This window comes from Schistosoma mansoni (genome assembly GCF_000237925.1).
Source record: "Schistosoma mansoni, WGS project CABG00000000 data, chromosome 1 unplaced supercontig 0010, strain Puerto Rico, whole genome shotgun sequence".
Lineage (NCBI taxonomy): Eukaryota > Metazoa > Platyhelminthes > Trematoda > Strigeidida > Schistosomatidae > Schistosoma > Schistosoma mansoni.
Window position 1 is genome coordinate 1,428,752 of NW_017385987.1, and position 20,245 is coordinate 1,448,996.

The 20,245-nt window shown below is 36.7% G+C and overlaps 1 protein-coding gene across 1 annotated transcript; it reads left to right on the forward strand.

The window, feature by feature from the left end:
• The first annotated feature begins 346 nt into the window (after nucleotides 1–346).
• Smp_019350 (hypothetical protein) lies at nucleotides 347–6,715 on the forward strand. Its single transcript, XM_018791969.1, has 3 exons — nucleotides 347–482; nucleotides 3,626–3,717; nucleotides 6,219–6,715. The coding sequence occupies exons 1-3, from the start codon at nucleotides 410–412 to the stop codon at nucleotides 6,432–6,434; spliced, it is 381 nt and encodes a 126-aa protein (XP_018644876.1). The 5' UTR covers nucleotides 347–409; the 3' UTR covers nucleotides 6,435–6,715.
• Nucleotides 6,716–20,245: the final 13,530 nt, after the last annotated feature.

Below are 20,245 nucleotides of genomic sequence, written 5' to 3' on the forward strand. Positions count from 1 at the left end.
ACTTCCGATTGGTGTTACATACTACTTATTTCTCAAAGTAACATATACTAATAATTATCCCATAAGTGTTAAATTATTGGAGATCAATATCTGGTGAATACCCCAAAATAACATGGTCTGGATTTACTCTAACGTCAAAAACAAATAAAAAAACTTTTCGACTTCAGACAATTTTGTCCCAGTTGTAACCAATCATAAATCCTGAAAATAACCAACTCTAGCAAACCAATACAATTGAACTTCGCGAATAATATAAAAAATAACCTAAAGGATTAAGAGATTAGATATACAGACAGACTTAAATAAATGTGATAATTCGAATCTTTTTTATTAGTTGTAATTGATAGCGATATTTTGACTAGTATATGGAATTAGTCTGTTTATTTTTCTCGTATTTTCTATCATCTTGATGATCTACAATTTCAATGTAATGATGTTACGTCTCTTCCCCATTCTACTTTTAGTGATTTTTACGTCAACAGGTAAGTTAACTTAAGATTTTTTCGTCAGTATATATTCCTAAATTAACAACAAATCCGGCAGTCGTTTATACTGATAAAAATTTGAAATTAAATAAAATTTGAGACCATTATTGTTAGGCATACTAAATTCACTCTGTAACAGTGGAATTGAAGACAATCGTTTCGTCCTACTTATAACTCGTCAGCTGGATGTGCGTGCATCCATGTTAGTATTCATTCTGGGACTCAATCCCAGTGCCTTTTACTTCAAACGCCTGGTGCATTATCTGTCGAGCTAGTGAATTCAGATATCCACTAAACTTTGTAATGACAATGAATTTTATTATTTGTTTGTGTTTGAATCCTTTAAGTATTTTTAATGCTAAGGTCTGACTTGATTCGAAGTCCGGTACTTAACATAAACAACGAGAAGATCCGAACAATCACAAATAAAAAAGAGAAAAAAATTATTATTTTTACATCTTCTTTGTCGATAAAATAATAAAGAATAACTAATTTTAACACAAAATCCAAAAATTCCATAAAAAGTCATATTTTTAGAACGATCACTGAGTGAACCAATTTAGAGATTAATTGTGAAAATCAGTGGACTAGTAAAAAATAACGTGCTTCTGCTTTTAAAGTGTGTGAATATTTAATTGACAACTTGATTACACAATAGTGATTACACAGATATTTCCTTGAAACAGCTTGGACCAGATTGCCAGGCAAAACTTTGGATTTACTTCAAATTCACTCGCTGAGATTTTACAAATATATTATTCCTATTTAATGTCAATATCACTTAGGTCTGTAAAGGATATCATGCGAATTCATTTTAGTTTAAAATTTAAATTATCATAATAAAACTTTTTTTCATCCGATTTATACAAGTCTATATGTATCCAGAAACGATTTTGAAGGGACCGATAATGTTACATAAATGCACTTAAAATTCCATGTATTGTGAACTTAATTGGGAGATCTATTACATGACTCTAATTAATGTGTCTCATATCGTACATTCTGAAGGTAGTTGCATTAATTGAAAGTGAATGAGAATCTTTTTCGGTCGCAAAACATAAGTTGTTTAGAGAAATTGTGAACAAGACCCGTCAGATGAATTACTTTTTATGTCTTAAGTGAGTTTTCAAAACTATCAACCAGTAGGTAGATGGCTTCATATAAATGTACACTGATTAATGATTTAGTATCGAACAACGCCTTGTTCTTCTAGCTCTTAATGATTATCAAATTCTACAGATTACTTTTTGTTCATCTCTTCGTTGTTTTATCTGCAAACTCGAGGGACTTTATCTTGCTTACTTGAACTAGAAGTTCGCCGATACTAAAGACTTACTAAATATGATACTACAACCAACCAGTAACAAGTTAGCGTAAATACAGGAGGTCAGTCATGACCAGAAAAGCTTAGTTGTTACATTTATGGTTGATGACATTTTCATAATCTTATGATTATGTACTGTTCTGCATTATATGTTGAAACAAGTATTTGGGTAGATGCTAAGTAAGAACGCTTAAATATATGATATATTTTTAAAAGTCTCCACTTATAGTTAATTAGTGTACTTTCTAAACAACATATCTGAAAGTTTTCAGATCTTTCCTAACTTAGTATTTGAGAGCAAAATAATACAGCATTCTCTGTATATTTTATGAGTATATATATGACTAAATAAAACCCTGAAATTCTAGCTTCACATATTTATCCATTAATCTTATATAATAATGTCATTAGTGCTTCATTCGTATAAATAATAGATTTTCTTAATATTAGATGTTTTAAGTCAAATGTCATTTTGTGAAAAGAAACTTTTCAGACACATTAAATCCTTTTATCAACTTGAAAAAATATATCAAAGATTCCCATTGTAAAAATTAGAACAAAACAAGTAAGCGAACGATCGTTTTGAACTAGATTGTCATCATGCTTTTACTCTAATATATATGAATATTTATACTGCTCAGTTAAGGATAGTCGATAATATATATTTCTTTAAGGCACTTAAAATTAGGATACTTCAGCTTTTATTGAGGTAATATTATACAGATTCTTTTGTATAAAGTGAAAATGATGCTTTTTTATTGATAAGTGACATTGGTATGATAAGACTTTGCCAAAAATATGGATTATTGAACAGTCATTTCATCATTGTGTTGGACCAATCAACAATGTACACCTAAGATACTAAGGTTTTGTGAAAAACACAGAAACATCCATCCACTCAGTTGAAACCGAATAGTACACTAAAGCTTGGAGTTTAAAAGTGTACAGTAATTATTATCAGTATGGGATTGTGGAAATTGTCGAATTTCATTGAAATCATTAACCAGCCTAGGTTAGATCAATATTGAAAATCTGTGAGTACTGAACAGCCATTTCATCCTTGTATAGGACTCCTCAGCAGTCCACATCCACGATCTAGCACATAGGCATCGAACACAAGACCTTTGGTTTCGCACACGAGCCCTTAACTTCCAAATCACTCAGTTGGCATCCAACTATGTTGACCATGAAAGTAATTATTATTCTCATTTAATAACTAGTTGTTGATCCTCTATCATTCTCTGTGTAACAAAAACCACAGAATGTGTATTTTGATAACTTTTTTATTCGTTTTCACCTATAGTTTTAGTAGTATTTATAAAAGAATTTATGATAAGAGATAATAAGTATGGTAGTTGAAGATCTAGTTTTCTCAAAAATCCAAAAAGCCCATTTACTTAAGATGAGTATAGTACAATCGCGAAAACATAAACAATATTCTAATTCACTTAGTATTGTTTGTTTGAATCTTCCGATTGATGTTTAGGACTGCAACTGGTCAGTCTCTAATTGGCATATGTTTGTTAGCAAGTAACGACAACAGATTTTTCTCTTAATTATGAGAATTTCTGTTAGTTTAACTGTAACGTAAAAATTATATACTGGTCAAAGCCATTTGTGTACATAAACCATAACCCTTTGAATAATTTTATTCATTTATTCCTGAAATCCATCTCAGTATTTGTACAATTCACTAGAATCTATCCTGGTTCAGCAGTTATTTACCTTTGGAATAGATTAACACTGAGATCTTGACTGCTAATTGTTATGCATTTTACTACTATCAATAAATTTATGTTTCTTTTTTCAAAAATAGGTTTAGGCCATCGTTGTTATGTGTGTAGTAAGTGTCAAGACCCATTCAGAGTTAAGGATACTGAAATACAAAATGGTTGTACCTTCTGTTCAGTAAGTAATGGGAAATATACCTTTTATGTCAACATTTATAATACTTTTTCTGAGAATTTCCATAGGCATTTACGTAACTGATAACGACCATTCAATTTTTGCATTCAAATTTTTCCATGTACTAATTGAAAGAAGTTATCAAAATATTGAAAATTGTGACGTGATAAAAACCAACATTGCTCTAGTTTCTAACTACTTAGCACACTTTCCATACGTGACTTAATATTGAACCCTACGTCTCACATTATCTAAATTTAACAATTTACCTGTTGCTGTTATTGTCATATAATTCCACCGATGATCAGTAGTATTTACAATGAAAAACTAAATCATGTGAAAAATGCTACCATGTGATCACAAAATGGATTTTTTACCTTGATAACAGAAAAAAAAGTGAACATAGTCCTAGTCTTTTTTGACCGACAATACTGTTCCTTTATCCCACTGGATTACTTAAAATGTAAATGTTTGCAAAACGTTTTCGTTTGTTCTGTTGAGTAGATTTTACAAAAATCAAGTCTACATAAATTAATAAGAAAGAAATTTTCGTGGTTGGTTATTCCTTTCAAAAAACTAGTCTATTTCAATAAATATCTTAATTTTTGCAATTTAATGATTAAATAAACTATGTAAACTAAGTAATAATTTGTAGAAACACTTAATTCATCACACATCACCTATTTTATATTTGATCATCTATGAGAGCGGAATCAACAGAGGTCGTATCATATTTAAATCTCACGTTGTACGCACAAATGCATTCTTTATGCTTCTGGTAAATCTGTAAATAATTGGTACAGTATTTTTATTTAACGACAATTACCAAAGCTCGCTAAAAATCCTGTCCAGTTAACTAAAAGTATAGGTATAGGAGGAAAATTTAAGTAAAATGAAAGTAAATATTAAATTCCGATAGCTAACGGTAAGTGTTTAACTCAGAATATAAGTGTCTAACAGTTAGATTACTGCAAATCAACAATTCTTAACCCAGAGAAGGCTAAAAGTTATATTGGGTTATTACAGATAATTTGTTGGAAGCCTTAAAATTAGATTTCGTGTTAGTTGGGATTTGTCGTCAAGGTGTACCTGAGATATTCAAGAAACAACTAATTCACTCAACGCTCGAACCAGCTTGTCCAGTGTTACCACTTAACCATATGGATTTCGAATGATCTGAACGTGAACTGATAACTACTCACTGATTAGTCAGTTCTAAAAGAGGTCATTAGCTGCTTGAAAAACTTAAAGACGATATCTTTGAATGTTATGTTAATGAACTTCATTTGAATTTCGTTGGAATACTCATTTCCCTTTAGATTTCTGGTTTGCTGACGAGTGTTAACTAGAACAAAACCTAGGTCAAACTGGATCTCTTGATGACTGCCTTCATTAAAATAGTGCATAATATGTTGAATCACATAGAACAGTGACCACAACAGAACCCAATCTACAGAATTGAATTAACGATAACCCGGCGATAAGCATGAAATCATGTAATTATTTAGAGGACAATAAGTTAAGAAACAGCTCTATGATTGCAGTTGATGCTTTCCAAACGTTTTTAAACAATAAAAACGGAAAGAACTTTTATATAATAAAGCTAGTGAACGATTTAATATCATGCATCATTGTATAAAAAGTAAATCTAACTAGATGATCATAAGTTAAGATTACGTAAAAAAGTATTATACTTCAACTGTCAAAGGAAATAATTATTTAATTGGTCACTTGAGAAAAGTAATAAACAATGACACTAGTGTGTTGAAAATTATCTACTGAGCAGTTGCAAAGAACAGAGGGGTAAAAATATTAAGACATTATTTATTCAATGGGAATAATGGGAAAAACTAATTACAAATAATCAATTAAAAATGTTAATAGTTTCTGAACAACCTAGTTTCCTTTTTTAAAAAAAAATCCATTTGGTGGGACTTTAAGTTCAACTATGTTTCAATATTCTGAATTTAATTGGCTGGTAGTAGCTACAAAGCTCATCCCAGATATCACTGAGTTCAACATTTTCGTCACAAACGATTAAAGTATCAAACATATATCTCTCACACTTTTTTTCTAAACAAGTGACTCAACATAGCTTTAAAATGATGCCATTTAGACTATAATAAATTTGAAATAGCATAGTTTTTATCCGTTAGTTGCTTAATGACAGTGACTTCAAGGCTTCAATAGTGCGGAAGAGGTTTTCTATATACATTCCTATATTTTTATTCTGTTTATGTATTGTTGTCATATCTTCACTGCCTTGCATGAACGTGGATTTGACAACATTATGAAAAGTTATAATGTTAAAGCATTCATATTTTACCAAAGAAGTAATCTTAGACTCTATATATGATTACTTTGATATTTTGTCAATACTCAAGAAAAATAGAATAAAAGTCAATTTTCTGAAAACCTTATATTATTTTGTCTCATTCGTTAACTTAGTTTATGCCTAACTAATATGTTTTCTTTGGTTATCACTTTTCTGTTTTTACTAATAGACAATAAGAACATATGTTCAAGATAAACTACAAGTGACTAGTCGTAGTTGTGTTCCGGTTTGCGTTGAAGCTGATGCTAGGAGATCCGGGTCAGGAATTGTTACATCGTGTTGTCAAGACGATTTATGCAATTCTGGTACACAAACACAAATATCCATGACTTTAATCCTATCTTCATTGTTTTCCATACTACCATTGTTATCACGTTACTTTTAATAAAAAATAAACTGATATTTCTCGCCCATTTCTCTTGGCACGAAAAGTTTGATTATTGGTATATATTGGTTCTAAATGATGATAGAATTTATACTTTATTTATTATGACTTAATTATGCTTCGTTCACACCATCATTTATTCTTCAATAATAAAATATTTATTATTAGAAGGCTATTTTTTGTTATGATTTAGTAATGATAGTTTAACATATATTGATTATATTATTAAACTGTCTCTGGTCGACGATAAATCTAATTTTGATAATATACGTACACTGAGTAATTAGCTTGTTCATTTTATTATAATTCTTGCATCTAAGCTGATTTAACTCCCAATAAATTAGTTAATAAATTATCAATCAATGAGTATCAATGATAACAATGATCGTCGATTGAATGTCAAGTAGTCAATAGGATTAGGTAAAAAAAGTAACTTAACCAAACTGGTCAGTAGTATCGAGTAGCGTTGGTATAAGTGGCTATTGTTTAAACTTATTAGTGGTCACGAAAACTTACGTTCCTAAATTATAAATCACACAAATTCTATTGAACTTTATTTGTTACATAATTAGTCCTTTATTATGTCATAATTGGTCTTGTAATTGTTCATCGCACTGATTTTACAGCCTTCAGAAATGAATATGTCGAAGATATTATGAGTGCATAAACGAATTTTATAATACATCTTAATAAAAGTGGACACCATCTTTCTAACGGTCTACCTTTCCGTAGCTGCTACCTTGATGTAGTGGTCGAGCTTGCCTATCGTGATGACTCAACCGAGCTATATTGGCTAGAACATATGTTCCTGTAGGTTCTATCATGCCGTGCAGGTCGATTGGAGGAAGACTAAAAGCAGCAACTGAAGGTCTGAGGGAGAAATCGTACTGCTGACTGTAAAGGGGTGTGACGGCAGTAAGTTGTTTCCTTCGGACAACCAGCATCTGCAGCGATGCTTCCTTCTCACAAGGAAGGAGGGGGTTAGAAAAGGTCGACTCTAAAAGTGTCACACTTCACCTTACCTCACGGACTTCCGTCTCCGGCGGTAAAGCCCTTTGAAGAACGGACCTAACATGTCATAAACCTCCCACAAAAAGGCTGTGTGCGACCGGTCTCAAGCAGTCGCCTCCTGGGCTCTGTGGCCACGCTCCCAGGTCTTGAAGACCAACATTAATACAACTTCCTTTTCAAGTCCCTCAAGAAACACCCTTCCACGGTGTGGGTTGCCGGGAAGTGATATCAGTCCTCATACCCGTAACAGCACACGAGACCAAGGTGGTCACATTCAAATCCTTCCTCCACCTCCTAATAACTCTCTTATCTCCACGACTAACCCTTCTCACATCCCTTTATCTATTCGCACCGCTAGGGCAAACGATACGAATACGGGGGACGTTATTCCTGGTCTCCTGAAACCACGCTCTAAACTACGTGTTGGAGCTTCCAATGTCCGAACATTGTGCCAAATTGGACAACAGGCTTCCTTAGTTAGGACTTTAGAATCTCGCACCATCAATGTGTGCCGCGTCTCCGAAACGCGCATACAGGATCCGAGTAGAGTCATTCATTTGACCTCACCATGTCAAAATCAAGAACCATCTCGATTCACGCTGTATGTATCTGGAAGCCCTGATGCTGCTTCCCGTGGCCTCGCTGGAGTAGGTATAGCATTGAGTCCTAGGGCAGAAATAGCTCCTTTGGACTGGATTCCAGTAGACAGTCGTCTGTGTGCTGTCCGACTAAACGGAACAGTAAGGACTCAGAAAGATAGGGACACTCGTCGTTGCCTCTTCCTCGCCTCTGCGTACTCTCCCATTGACTGCAGCTCAGATGATTTAAAAGATGTAAAAGATTTGCAGAAAGCTTTCCGACCTTTCCCGAAATGCTAGGCGCCCTGATGTAGTAATCGTGGCTGGTAACTTTAATGCTCAAGTAGGTAAACTAAGCGAAAGAGAAAGACACCTGGGTGGATCTTGTGGTGTCGTGACTCAAACAACAGACGATGACGACCATCAGTTGCAGCTTTGCTTAAATAACCGTCTGTTTCTAACAAGCGTGAGTGTATGGTGGACGAATAAGGATTCAGAAATCACTCATGGCTACTAGAGTTAGTTGACGTGTAATTGGTTTAGCACAGGCACGAGGTTATAGAAGTCGGTATTCTGATTGAGGATTTTGTCACGTGATAATTGACAGAGCCATATGTCATAAATATTTGTGATTTCGGCTTTCAAATGACTGCTTGATAGTGTCCAGACTATCGCAACGATGTTGTGTTTCTATGTAATATATATTGGAGGTAGAAGTCTTCAAGAGCTGAGTAACTTTTTGCTTAATACAGATTATTACCAAAAATGTGTAGTGTTTGTATGAACTAATAATTCCTTTGTACCTGATATCTGTCTGATTTTGAATTAAGAATAAATTACGTTTGTTTGTGCCCACCTAGTTCTGTTTAGTTTAAATTGCACCATTTCGGAGATTCCTCGTTAGTAAAATAACTCAAATTCTTCTGATCATCGCATTGGCGTCGCAGTGGAGCCTGTGATGGAGCAGTTGGATGTACATTCAACTTTTGGTGGATTATATAGGAAGGTTTGAGATCTAGACTATAACCGAAAAAGATGTTAATATTTTGGTTCATTTTCTTACATTCATCGGAAAAGAAGCGTACAATGTAGTAAAAACTTTGAAATTTCTTGAAAAACCTATTTCATTTCCTTATTTAACTCTGAAGGAACTACTACTCTGGTGTGTCCTAGTTATATCGACATAAGTAGTATATAACGTGAGTCAGGAATAAAATATTTGGCAGCAAAAGATCGAGAAGGGAAGAACAGAAACAGAAAGCAATTGTTGTGGAAATCAGGGAACAATGAAGCCTGAGACAGCTAATGAAAATTTGGCAAATGAAGTATCAGAGTATGATTTTTCTATTTTATCAAGCAACTTTGTAATTTGTGTTAATTATATAATCCGTTGTCCTCACATGTGTTCTCATTCACTACACTAATAGACCATGTAAAGTGTAAAAATTCCGAGGAGTTGTGAGGCAGTTCACGGGGAAGAGCACAAGTTTGGTAAATATTTGTCCTTTGGCAAATTTCACTCATGTAATTCATGTGCATTTCGTAATGGTAAATGCTTTAAATGTGTTAAAATTGGACACATGCAGCAGTTTGTAATACTACTTTTCATTTCGCTGCAAGTGATGGTAAGTTGAATTTTTTAAAGGAATCATACTCTGGTCAGATTCATGACATTATTTTACCAGATACGCCTTGTCCTCGTGATTCATTTATTTCTAATGAAATTATTTGCGATTATGTCGAATATATGTCGAGTGCACCCAATCCTGATGAGAACTTTGATATTATTTTATCAGATGTGGTTTGTCCCAACGATTCATTTATTTCAAGTTCAATTTTATTTAAATGTGAGGAACAGGTTTTAAATGAGTTAAAATCTGATTATAATCCTTATAGTGTCATATCAGACGTTATTTGTCCTCACAATGGATTTATCATCAGTGATATTACTGATGAATGTGACAAATATGTTCCGAATGAGTCGAAGTTTAGTCACATTTCTGATGTTATTGTATCAGATGTTGGATATCTCACAACTAAGGTATGTAGAGTAAAATCCCTAGTCAGTAGAATGATGAATCAGAGGAGATAGCAAGTTTTCCCATAGCGGTCAGAGGACCAGCTTGCCGGATATGAAGTTTGCACAGGCAGAAAATTCAATCCGACCCCAAGATTATCCTAATGAGTATGCGACAGATCCATATTTTTCATTTGATTGTATTGCAGGTGGATCAAGCCTAGATGAATCACATGTGTTAATTACACGTACCAATGCATATTATAGCAGCTCATATACATTTGAGTTTGTTCACATTTAATTTGGTTAAGGTCTTTTATTAACTTATTTAACAGACAGAGACATTCGTACAACAACTTGTACTTTTATCATTGTTGCGCTTGTGTGAAAATGAATGCTTGAGCATTGTTTACCGCACATATTCATTCTGCTAGCTTAAGTGTTAGTCGCTTAAATTATTTGATGACTCATTCATTTTCCCATGCACATATATGTATATTTTAATCCTGTTCATCGACTCACTCGCTTGCTCTTCGTCACTCGCATATCATTCTTGCTTCGTGTGACTGTGGTTTACGTGATCTGTGTGCAGTGCGATAATAAGCGTTATCAACACTTCGTATTCGTCTTCTGATTTATACACCGTTGGGCTTTATCTGGAAACGGTCATCAGGAACAGCAATATATGAAGTTTAAGGATAATATCGGATACCGATCGCCATAATATTTATCTGATAACTGGAACAATGGCCTTGTGTTTTCTAACGTGAAAAGCTAAAGGCATATGTATCACATTTTTATAAAAGTCAAGGTGACACGATATAAGAAGATAATGCAAGCTGGGAACAGCAAATTGGTCATAACGTCGCGACATGAGAGCTCTACATTATTTCGTGAATAGCGTTGGAAAGTCTATGATTCAAACTCTAGATATCGGTGACTTCAGTACACAACCGGCATTGTGATTCTATACCATTACAGGGCCCAGGTGAGTTCGTTTCAGTTTTGGTTGGTAATCTTATTACTAATGAGTAAATTCTACATAATACAGAGTCTGCATTCAATACAAAGTCTGGGAAGAAGACGATAAATTGATTACAGAAACTTAGATTATAATTTAAGCTGAGAGGGTTGTGATGTTTGTGTGAATTAATGAATTCTTTGTACTTAGTGTCTGCCTGATTTTGAATTAAAAAAAACGTTCGTTTGTGCTCACTAAGTTCTGTTTGGTTTAAATCACATCATTTCGGGGATCCTTAGTTCGTATAACCATCCAAATACTTCTAATTATCACAATAATGGGAACATGTACGTGCAACAAGGATAATGAACTTCAATCAATGGTTTAGATAATTCAGAAGAACTGTAGTAATCGATAAAACGGTCATCAGAAAAAGCGAATTCAATAGAGGTTGAAGTGTGAGAGAAAACTGGGTAAGTAGTAGTTCCTTAAATAAACTAGACAGCTTTATGGTATATATGATACATCATCACAGGAGGGATGTTTCCAGAATGTCAGATACTAAAAAGCTGCAACAATTTTACCGATTCGATGGAGTATGTCGAGCCGGGTACCACAATATACACAGAAAACTGGAGGGTGTATAAATGCCTGTCAAGACGTAATTACGTTAATCGTGTCGTCGTCCACAAGTAACTTTTACACACTCGGCAGAGGGAATAAACACCAACAATACAGACAAAATGTTGTTTAGACTCAGACAATTTCCGCGAACTTATCGCAGCTCCAAAGGCCTTGTCGTGAAATCAAATGGGCAAGTTTGTAGCGGTAAAAAAACCACAATATAAATTATTCTGTAGATCTTTGACATTGATGCTGACGACAGTGGTTTTACTGGACACACCTTACTGAAGGCGCTCGATCACGCACCCACACAGGATCGCGAGTGGGTACGTCTTGTCACGCATCCCTCGAACTACTAGCCAGCTTAGATCAAACGCTTCTCAACATATCGATAGCTTTCCAAATATGTCTTTGAATACATAACTTGCTGACCTCTGATTTGACTGGGTTGGTGTACTTTGATTATAAAGGTGTCACGTGTAAAGTTGTTGTCGAATTCCAAATACCTGTGGCATCTTTAAGTCCTGCATAGTATGTATTATTATTTCAGTTCAGTAGGGTCCGTTTATAATCTGAAAAAATCCTATTTATGTTACATTAGAGATTCCATAATATCAACAAAAACAACAACCAAATCACATTTGGTGGAGAAGCTCTGGAAGAGATGAAAACTTCCACGTATTTGGGTAGCATCATCGATGGACAAGAAGGACCTGATGAGTATGTAAAGGCAAGGATAGGCAAAGCGAAGGCCCCATTCCTACAGTTGAATAACATATGGAACTCAAAACAACTGTCTGAAAACCAACATCAAAGTCAGAATCTTCGATATGGACGTCAAGACAGTTCTACTGTACAGATACCGTAAGCCACAGCCTACTGTAAGAGAAAACAAATCAGCTTCAAGATGAAGAGGAAATTGGAAAAAATGCTGGAGGTGGATAGGACATACGTGGCAGAATTCATTGTATTGCATCATGAGAAAAACCCTGACTTGGAATTCTGAAAGCAAGAAGAAAAAATGAAGAACAAGGAACACATTGAGTTGAGAATTGTAAGCACTCATCAAGAGGATGAATAGCAACTAGAAACAAATGGAAAAGATTGACGATGAAAGAGTTGTTTGGAGAATCGTTGTCAATGGCCTATCCTCTTCCATGTGGGTTAACAGTCGTGAGTAAGTATCATAAATGTTAAAGCTTCTTATACTAAATTCTTAAGTGAAATTATAGTTCATGAACGACATTTGAGGTATTTTTAATTGACCTTGAGAAACTACAGTTTCGAGAGATCGATGATCTGTATAACTCCTTGTTCTGTTCAGGGTTAAAGAGAGGATGCCTGACAACCAGTAAGTTTGGGAATGACGTCATCTTCAACTGATGTCATTAGCTTCTTCTGAGTTGCAGTTAACGAACTTGATCACTAAGAATTAATCGTTCGTTTTGTTTTTTGCTAACGTAGTCCCATTGGCTGCGGTTCCCGTTCGAGGAATACACCCGTTGACCAGACCAATGCTTTTAATTGTATCATACTGAGCGGAAGATTCATGAGTTGAGAAGAATTCGAAGTAGTGTTGAGTAAATTTCAGAACGTAGGGGAAACACATTACTATGTATCTTGAACCATTCACACACACTATATACTTACAGAGAGTTGTGCGTTGAGTGACACTAAACTCAAATATATTATTATTATTACTCACAAACGCCTTATGGGTACATAAGTGCTGTGAAGCAACAATTTCGGGTTTCTTCAAAAATGCAATAATACACAATTTTCAATAATGTTAGCATTACATATGCCATGTTTGAGGAAGGTAGGAAAAGGAAAATAAAATATTAATAATAGAATAGTAATAATAATAGTAATAATAAATCAGGTTCTGCGTAATTGGCAAGAATTTTGAATTGATTTTGAAGGAGAAAAGGAAGAAACTATGGAAATAGAAATAAAGGAGTCGCGGAATACGTAAATATCTTAACGCAGAACAAGAATAAACAACTATGTATGTATAGCAAAACGAGTAATAAAAATAAAATAAAACAGAATAAATTAATAAGTAAATAACTTATTATTGCGGTAAGATATGACGTTAGAATAAGTGATTGTGCGTGCAGTCATAGTTTTGGGTGATACTGTAGTGACCGGCCAGTCTCGATAAGAACACGATTGGAATAACAGAAACAATTATTATTATTGTAACCAATTGTACCAGAGATTGTTTTACTGTATTTGTTTAACTGTATCAGTTTCACTTCTTGTTCCGCTATCCGCCTTGTTTGGTTCGAGCTTGCTCACGCACTGCTTATTCGCTTGTACTCTTTGGCACGTCTCGGTATTATTTCGATACCACGAGATCGCCAATAAATATACTTGATCTGGACTAGTAAAGCCTTCTGATTTACGGGCTATCAAGGGAACCAAGTCGTTTTTGGACGCGTAATTGAATAGTAGTGGTGATCATAGTCCGTCCACGACTCGACATCCACTACAACTGGTGAGCCGTATTTGGAACACGCAATACAGCTGGTAACCCAATCCATCGAGCACAAGTCAAACTTGGCCCATTCTCCAAACCAGATCAATCCGGTGAGTCTATTTATCTATCCACATCTGTTGCATATATTCGTATTGATTTTTTTCAATATATAATATTTTGGCAACTTAATATGGTAGATAACGATAAGAATAACATAAATATGATAGACTCCGAGATACAGGTTATCAGTTTTCGACCGGTTCCTTTCATCCCTCATGATCCAGAAGTCTGGTTCGCGGCACTGGAATCTCAATTTGAGATCCGCCGCATAACCAATCAAAGGCAGAAGTACGCCTACGCTTTGGAATCATTGCCCGGGGATCACCTAACCGCTGTCCGTGAGGTTGTCCTCAATCCGAACGTTCCAAACGTTTATGACCGTCTTAAGGATGCCATCCTTCGACATTTCCTCCCATCAAGAGAGGAACGATTGAGGACACTATTAGCACGTCACCCTATGGGTGATGCTAAGCCGAGCCACCACCTCACGCGCCTGCAATCCCTTGCAGGAAACATGACAGCTGACTCTGAGATAGTCAAAGAGTTGTGGCTCGAAGCCTTACCAGTCAGTATCCAGCCAACCCTTACGGCTCTGCTCGAGGACACCCCGCTCAACAAGGTGGCCCTCATAGCAGATAAGATTCTAGCACGAGTTAACACCAAAGACGACTATTTGGTTGCTAGTACTTCCCGTTCTAACGTTGATCTCGATGCTAGACGACCTCCGGCTCATGGGGATAGGGACAGATGTATCCATACTCGTCTCAGTTTCCGAGACCGCGCAAATGTGCCAGCCCCCTACGCCCCCCGACCCAGGTCACAATCTCGTAAGGCCGTAACGACTCGCCCCAAGCGGGCATCTTCCAAGCCACGCCAGAAGGCGGTTTCGGAAGCGAGTCCAGGTTGGTGCTGGTTTCACCGTGCTTTCGGAGCCGGTGCCCGTCATTGTCGAGCTCCCTGCTCATACAAGGCGGGAAACTCCTCAGCCGGCGAGTAAGTGCGGCCGTACTCGCCGGCACTTCACCTCAGGTTGGCCGTTTATTTTACGTGGAGCAGCACTAAGTTCGGCGAATCAGACTACGTCCAACGACTGTCTGCATTCATGCGAACACTGACTCCGGTGTCAACTCGTATACAACATCGACAGGTCGCTCTCCCTCGAGAGTTATCTACCTGTTCACATGTTTTCATACGAGTAGATTCGGTACGCAAACCTCTACAACAGCCTTACGAGGGCCCTTTTCACGTGATTTCCCGTCACGAAAAGACCTTCAAGGTTGCTCGACGTGGCCGCATCGAAACAGTCAGCATTGATCGTCTCAAGCCAGCACACGTCGATGACAGTGCTATACCTGATAAGCCGAGACCCAATGTTAGACCCATCAGAGCTTCTAGCGGGATTTCTACATCTACTTCGGATCCCACGCTAGATGCACCTGAGACCTCATTCTCACGTCCCAGTCAACAGCACGTGTCATCTGCCCCGTCTACGGACGAGATTTCCGTCTCACGTCCAGACCTGCAGACCACACCGCCCTTGACTGCGGATGAGATTGCAGGCTCACGAGGTTCGAACGAGACTACCGTCTCACGTTCCGGTCGCCGAGTACGCTTGCCCGTACGCTTTCTCGACTAACCTCATAACCAACTACGGATACAGTATAGGAATCTACCCCTATACTACACGAAAGCTACACTTTTCTCTTTTTCTTTCATTTTTTTGTTTACCCCGAGCCTACGCCTCTGACCATCGCTGTTCTGGTATCGTCGACTTTAGTCAATCTTGGCGAAAGCTGGCCTGATCACCCACGCTATAGTCAACGCACTCAGTCGATCTCTCTGACTCCAAATACGTATGATATACATTTGGTCCCGAACATGGTTATCCTGGTCGCATCTGGTTCCTTGGCTCAATCTGGTTTCGTCCTACGTCTGCAGCGTTTCTGGTCCGGACCTCTGCGAACGCAACCTTCAGATTCTGGATACAAACCACTCTGGTGTAGCATGCTAATCCAAGCAATCAATACAGTACGTTCCTTCTGGTACCGTTCTACGTCAAAGACTTTTGGTGGCAACTCGAGGATCAACGATCACTCCCTGTTCTGCCAACGCCTTCGTCCTACAATGGCACGTTTCGCGATCAGTCCCACGAACGAAACCGCTACGTATCGAAAGAGTAAACCCTTTCTAGCGGGGGGCTCCTGTAGTGACCGGCCAGTCTCGATAAGAACACGATTGGAATAACAGAAACAATTATTATTATTGTAACCAATTGTACCAGAGATTGTTTTACTGTATTTGTTTAACTGTATCAGTTTCACTTCTTGTTCCGCTATCCGCCTTGTTTGGTTCGAGCTTGCTCACGCACTGCTTATTCGCTTGTACTCTTTGGCACGTCTCGGTATTATTTCGATACCACGAGATCGCCAATAAATATACTTGATCTGGACTAGTAAAGCCTTCTGATTTACGGGCTATCAAGGGAACCAAGTCGTTTTTGGACGCGTAATTGAATAGTAGTGGTGATCATAGTCCGTCCACGACTCGACATCCACTACAATACTATGAAAGTTTCAATTAAGTGCAAAAGATAATCAATATGTATGAGGTGTATATACATGGTGAAGATAAAACGAGTCTGATTGAATTCAGCGTAACACAAGTTATTGTCTTAATCCAAAGCTTCGTAATCTTAAGAATAATATTTATTTAGAAGGAAAAAAAGAGAGAAAAGAAATGAACACATAGTGAAAGGGTCCAACCATGATCATAATAGTGTAATGGATATAGACTTTTGAGATAAACGAATAATTTAATAATAATAATAATAGTAACAACAATAAACCTTTACTGCACTCGGATAAATACGTGTAGATTTATGTAACAGTATACAGAGTGAAACCGGGTATTAGTATAAACATTAGTGCAATAATAATAATAATTTAGAATGATGCTATAGTAGTCACAATTAATTGCAAAGGATAATTTAAATATGAATTTCTGTATGTTATATATATATATGTTGTGGGGATTATTAAAAAATCTGAGAATTTATTTGTTTAAGTGTAACATGGGGCTTTTTGTTTTTAATTGTAGATTTTGGATGTTTAGGAATAAAATATGTTTAGAAGGACAAGAAGAGATGAAGAGAATATCTAATGTGTCGAGAGGCCAATAATGATAATAATAACAGTAATAATTATAAATACGAACATAAGCAGAATAATATATTAAGATGAATAAAAGTGAGATAGAATAGACATGAAAAGTTTCAAAGGTTTCACTTTGCTTTTCAGTCAGTTAGATAGATGACGAACCTTTTTTGTATAAATCGTTGTTAAGCACGTTGATATTCAGTAGATGACACAATCCACTTTCGGAAAGAAAATCATCAAGAAGACTTCGGAACCGGGTTATAGTTTCACTTCATCGGAGGTTCATTGGCAGTCTATTCCACATGGTTGAGTAGCGAATAACAAAAAATTCTGGCGTAAATTTGTGTGGGTTTTTGGAATCGCTAGAATATTTTCCTTATTGCGTTCGTTGTTTTCAAGTACATATTCGGCCGAAATCATACACCGCAAGGTTTAGGGCTAGTTAGTAAACTGTGGGAGCTGTAAGTTTGGAGTGACATTTCAGATCAAAGTTTCGGACTTGTAAGCAGAAGTCCCGTGTGGTTCTACGGCAGAATAAGTACGTGATAAAATCGCTTCATAGGTGATGAAAAGATCTCAACATTACCTCTCTTGACAAATAATGTTTGATGGTTATTTATTGCTACAGTGAAAGAATTCCATTTTAAGTCTTAAATTAAGCCCGCCTGAACTTCTTTAACAGTGGCATTAAAATCACACCAAGTTTAGTTGTCTTGAGAGTCATTCTTAAGGCCGATTTAACGATTGTGCAGATGAAGCATTAATCCTAAAACGAACCATCATTATTTGCCTCAAAGCACGGGCTAAAACCGCTTAAAATGTACGGAAACTTACAAGTTAGCAGGATTGGAACACGAAGCTGAGAAACATGGGATCTAATATACACACAAATGCATGTTACAGGTGATGGAGAACGACTAAGCTTATTTTCCTACCGTGTTTTTATTTCCACAACAAAATAAGAAGAAAACAGACCACATCATAACGTGGAGAAGGATAGTAGAAATCGGTTGAAGTGCCCCTTTCTATTTTCACAAGGTGGTTTAAAAAGAACTGGAACCATTTTCGCTCTTCACCATCGAACTCGTTCCAGAATATCTAGTTCATTTTCCAAACAAAGGGTTGTCACTTGCATTCCATGATCCGAAATGCTTTAAACATCATCCATCCTTTGGCGGACCAAAAAGCATCTTAACTTAAAAATAGCAATAAACGTATTAGGTCCAAACGTTAGTGTTATAATATACTAATTAGGAATCTATTAATCACACGTCATTACTGGAGCTGATTGATGGTTTTAAACATCGACTATGACGAAGGCATTATCAAAACAATTTGATGAGGCTTTTATTCATCTTAATATCTGAAGTTCGCTTATGTTCATATTTATGATAACCATTATTAGTATGACTGGTCCCTCGACACACTAGATACTCTTTTTGTCCCTTCAAATAGTTCAAACGGTTGTGGACGGAATAGAAGAAGCTTTCGATTAACGGGCTTCCGTGTCTAGTACCAGTGGATCACCAATACCTCCAGGCAAGAACCTAGGTATATAAACGCTAATAGAAGAAAAAAAGAATTTAGTAAATCATAATAACATGTTATCCTTAGTGCTTAAGAATAGGTCAAGTTTCCTCTTAAAGGACTCCTGGGAAGTCGTTTGGACTAGCTCAGTCGTCAGCAAATTCCAGCATTCGACTACTCTTACGGAGTAGAAGTTGTGTCCACAGTTTGTTCTGCTATGTTGGGTCTCCGGTCTCTGGGTGTTACCTCTTGGGTTAGTATTGTGACTAAGCCTAAGTAGATGTTTAAGGGAATGACCAGAAGTGTTAAGGATACTGTAAGTCATAAGAAGGTCACCTCTGACACGCCTGTACTCTAACGGGTAAAGGTTAAATGATTAGAGGAGCTCTTCATAAGGTTTGAATTTGAGTCCCCGAACTGATTTCGTGGCTCGACGTTGGATACGTTCCAGAGTGTCCTTATTCTTTTGGATGGAGGGAGGAAATACTAAGTTTCCGTACCCTAAGTGGGGACGAATAAAACTGTTGAAGATTATGTGGAAAGTTCTACCGTCAAATTGGCTAAAAACGCACTGCAGTGTTACCAGTGCAAGGTTTGCTTGAAAGGCATTTTTGTCACAGTTAGCGTACGACTTCAAGTCATAGGGTACCAACACTCCTAAATCTTTTTCGACTTGGGATACTTCTAGAGAGGAGTTTCCCAAGTTTTATCTATAGTCTGCAACATGTCGCAGATTGACTACTTTGCACTTTGAAGTGTTGAAAGTAAGTCCGTTGTCGTCTGCCCAGCTTTTGAGTGAAGTCAGATCCTCCTGAATTGCTTTTGGTTACGTATCTCTCTCCAAAGCTTCACATCATCAGCAAAAAGCAATAGGTCAGATGAAACTTGTTGTGGAAGGTCGTTGATGTAAATCAAGAAGAGAAGAGGTCCTAGTATTGAGCCCAGAGGATACCATTAGGACATTTCATAGCCTGAGATAGAGTGAAGTTAACCCTGAACTTAAAATGTCGGTTTTCTAGATATGAAGCGAGCCAGTCAATCAGAGAGGGTTTGATACCCAATCGTCTAAGCTTATTGATAAGATATAAGTGGTTGACCCTGTCAAAAGCTTTTGAGAAATCAAGGTAAATGACGTCGACCTTCCCCTTGCGATCAAGGATGGCTGTCCATCTATCCACCGCAGTCTGCAGGTTGGTCATACAAGAATGACCCTTTCTGAAACCATGGGGTGAGAAGAACTTTAAGGACAATAAGTATTCGTGTATACCGTCGTATATTAAAGACTCCATAATTTGAGAAGGTATGGAGAGAAGGGCCAGTGGTCGGTAGCGTGGGGGTTCACTGCATCGATCTCCTTTGAAGATTGGTGTGATTTGAGCCAGCTTCAAAATTTCCG

Excerpts from the sequence above, each read along its gene's own strand:
- Smp_019350 (XM_018791969.1), top strand. The coding sequence starts at position 410 with ATGATCTACAATTTCAATGTAATGATGTTACGTCTCTTCCCCATTCTA. Across the intron at positions 483-3,625 it reads AGTGATTTTTACGTCAACAG|GTTTAGGCCATCGTTGTTAT; the intron begins GTAAGTTAACTT and ends TTTCAAAAATAG. Across the intron at positions 3,718-6,218 it reads ATGGTTGTACCTTCTGTTCA|ACAATAAGAACATATGTTCA; the intron begins GTAAGTAATGGG and ends TTTTACTAATAG.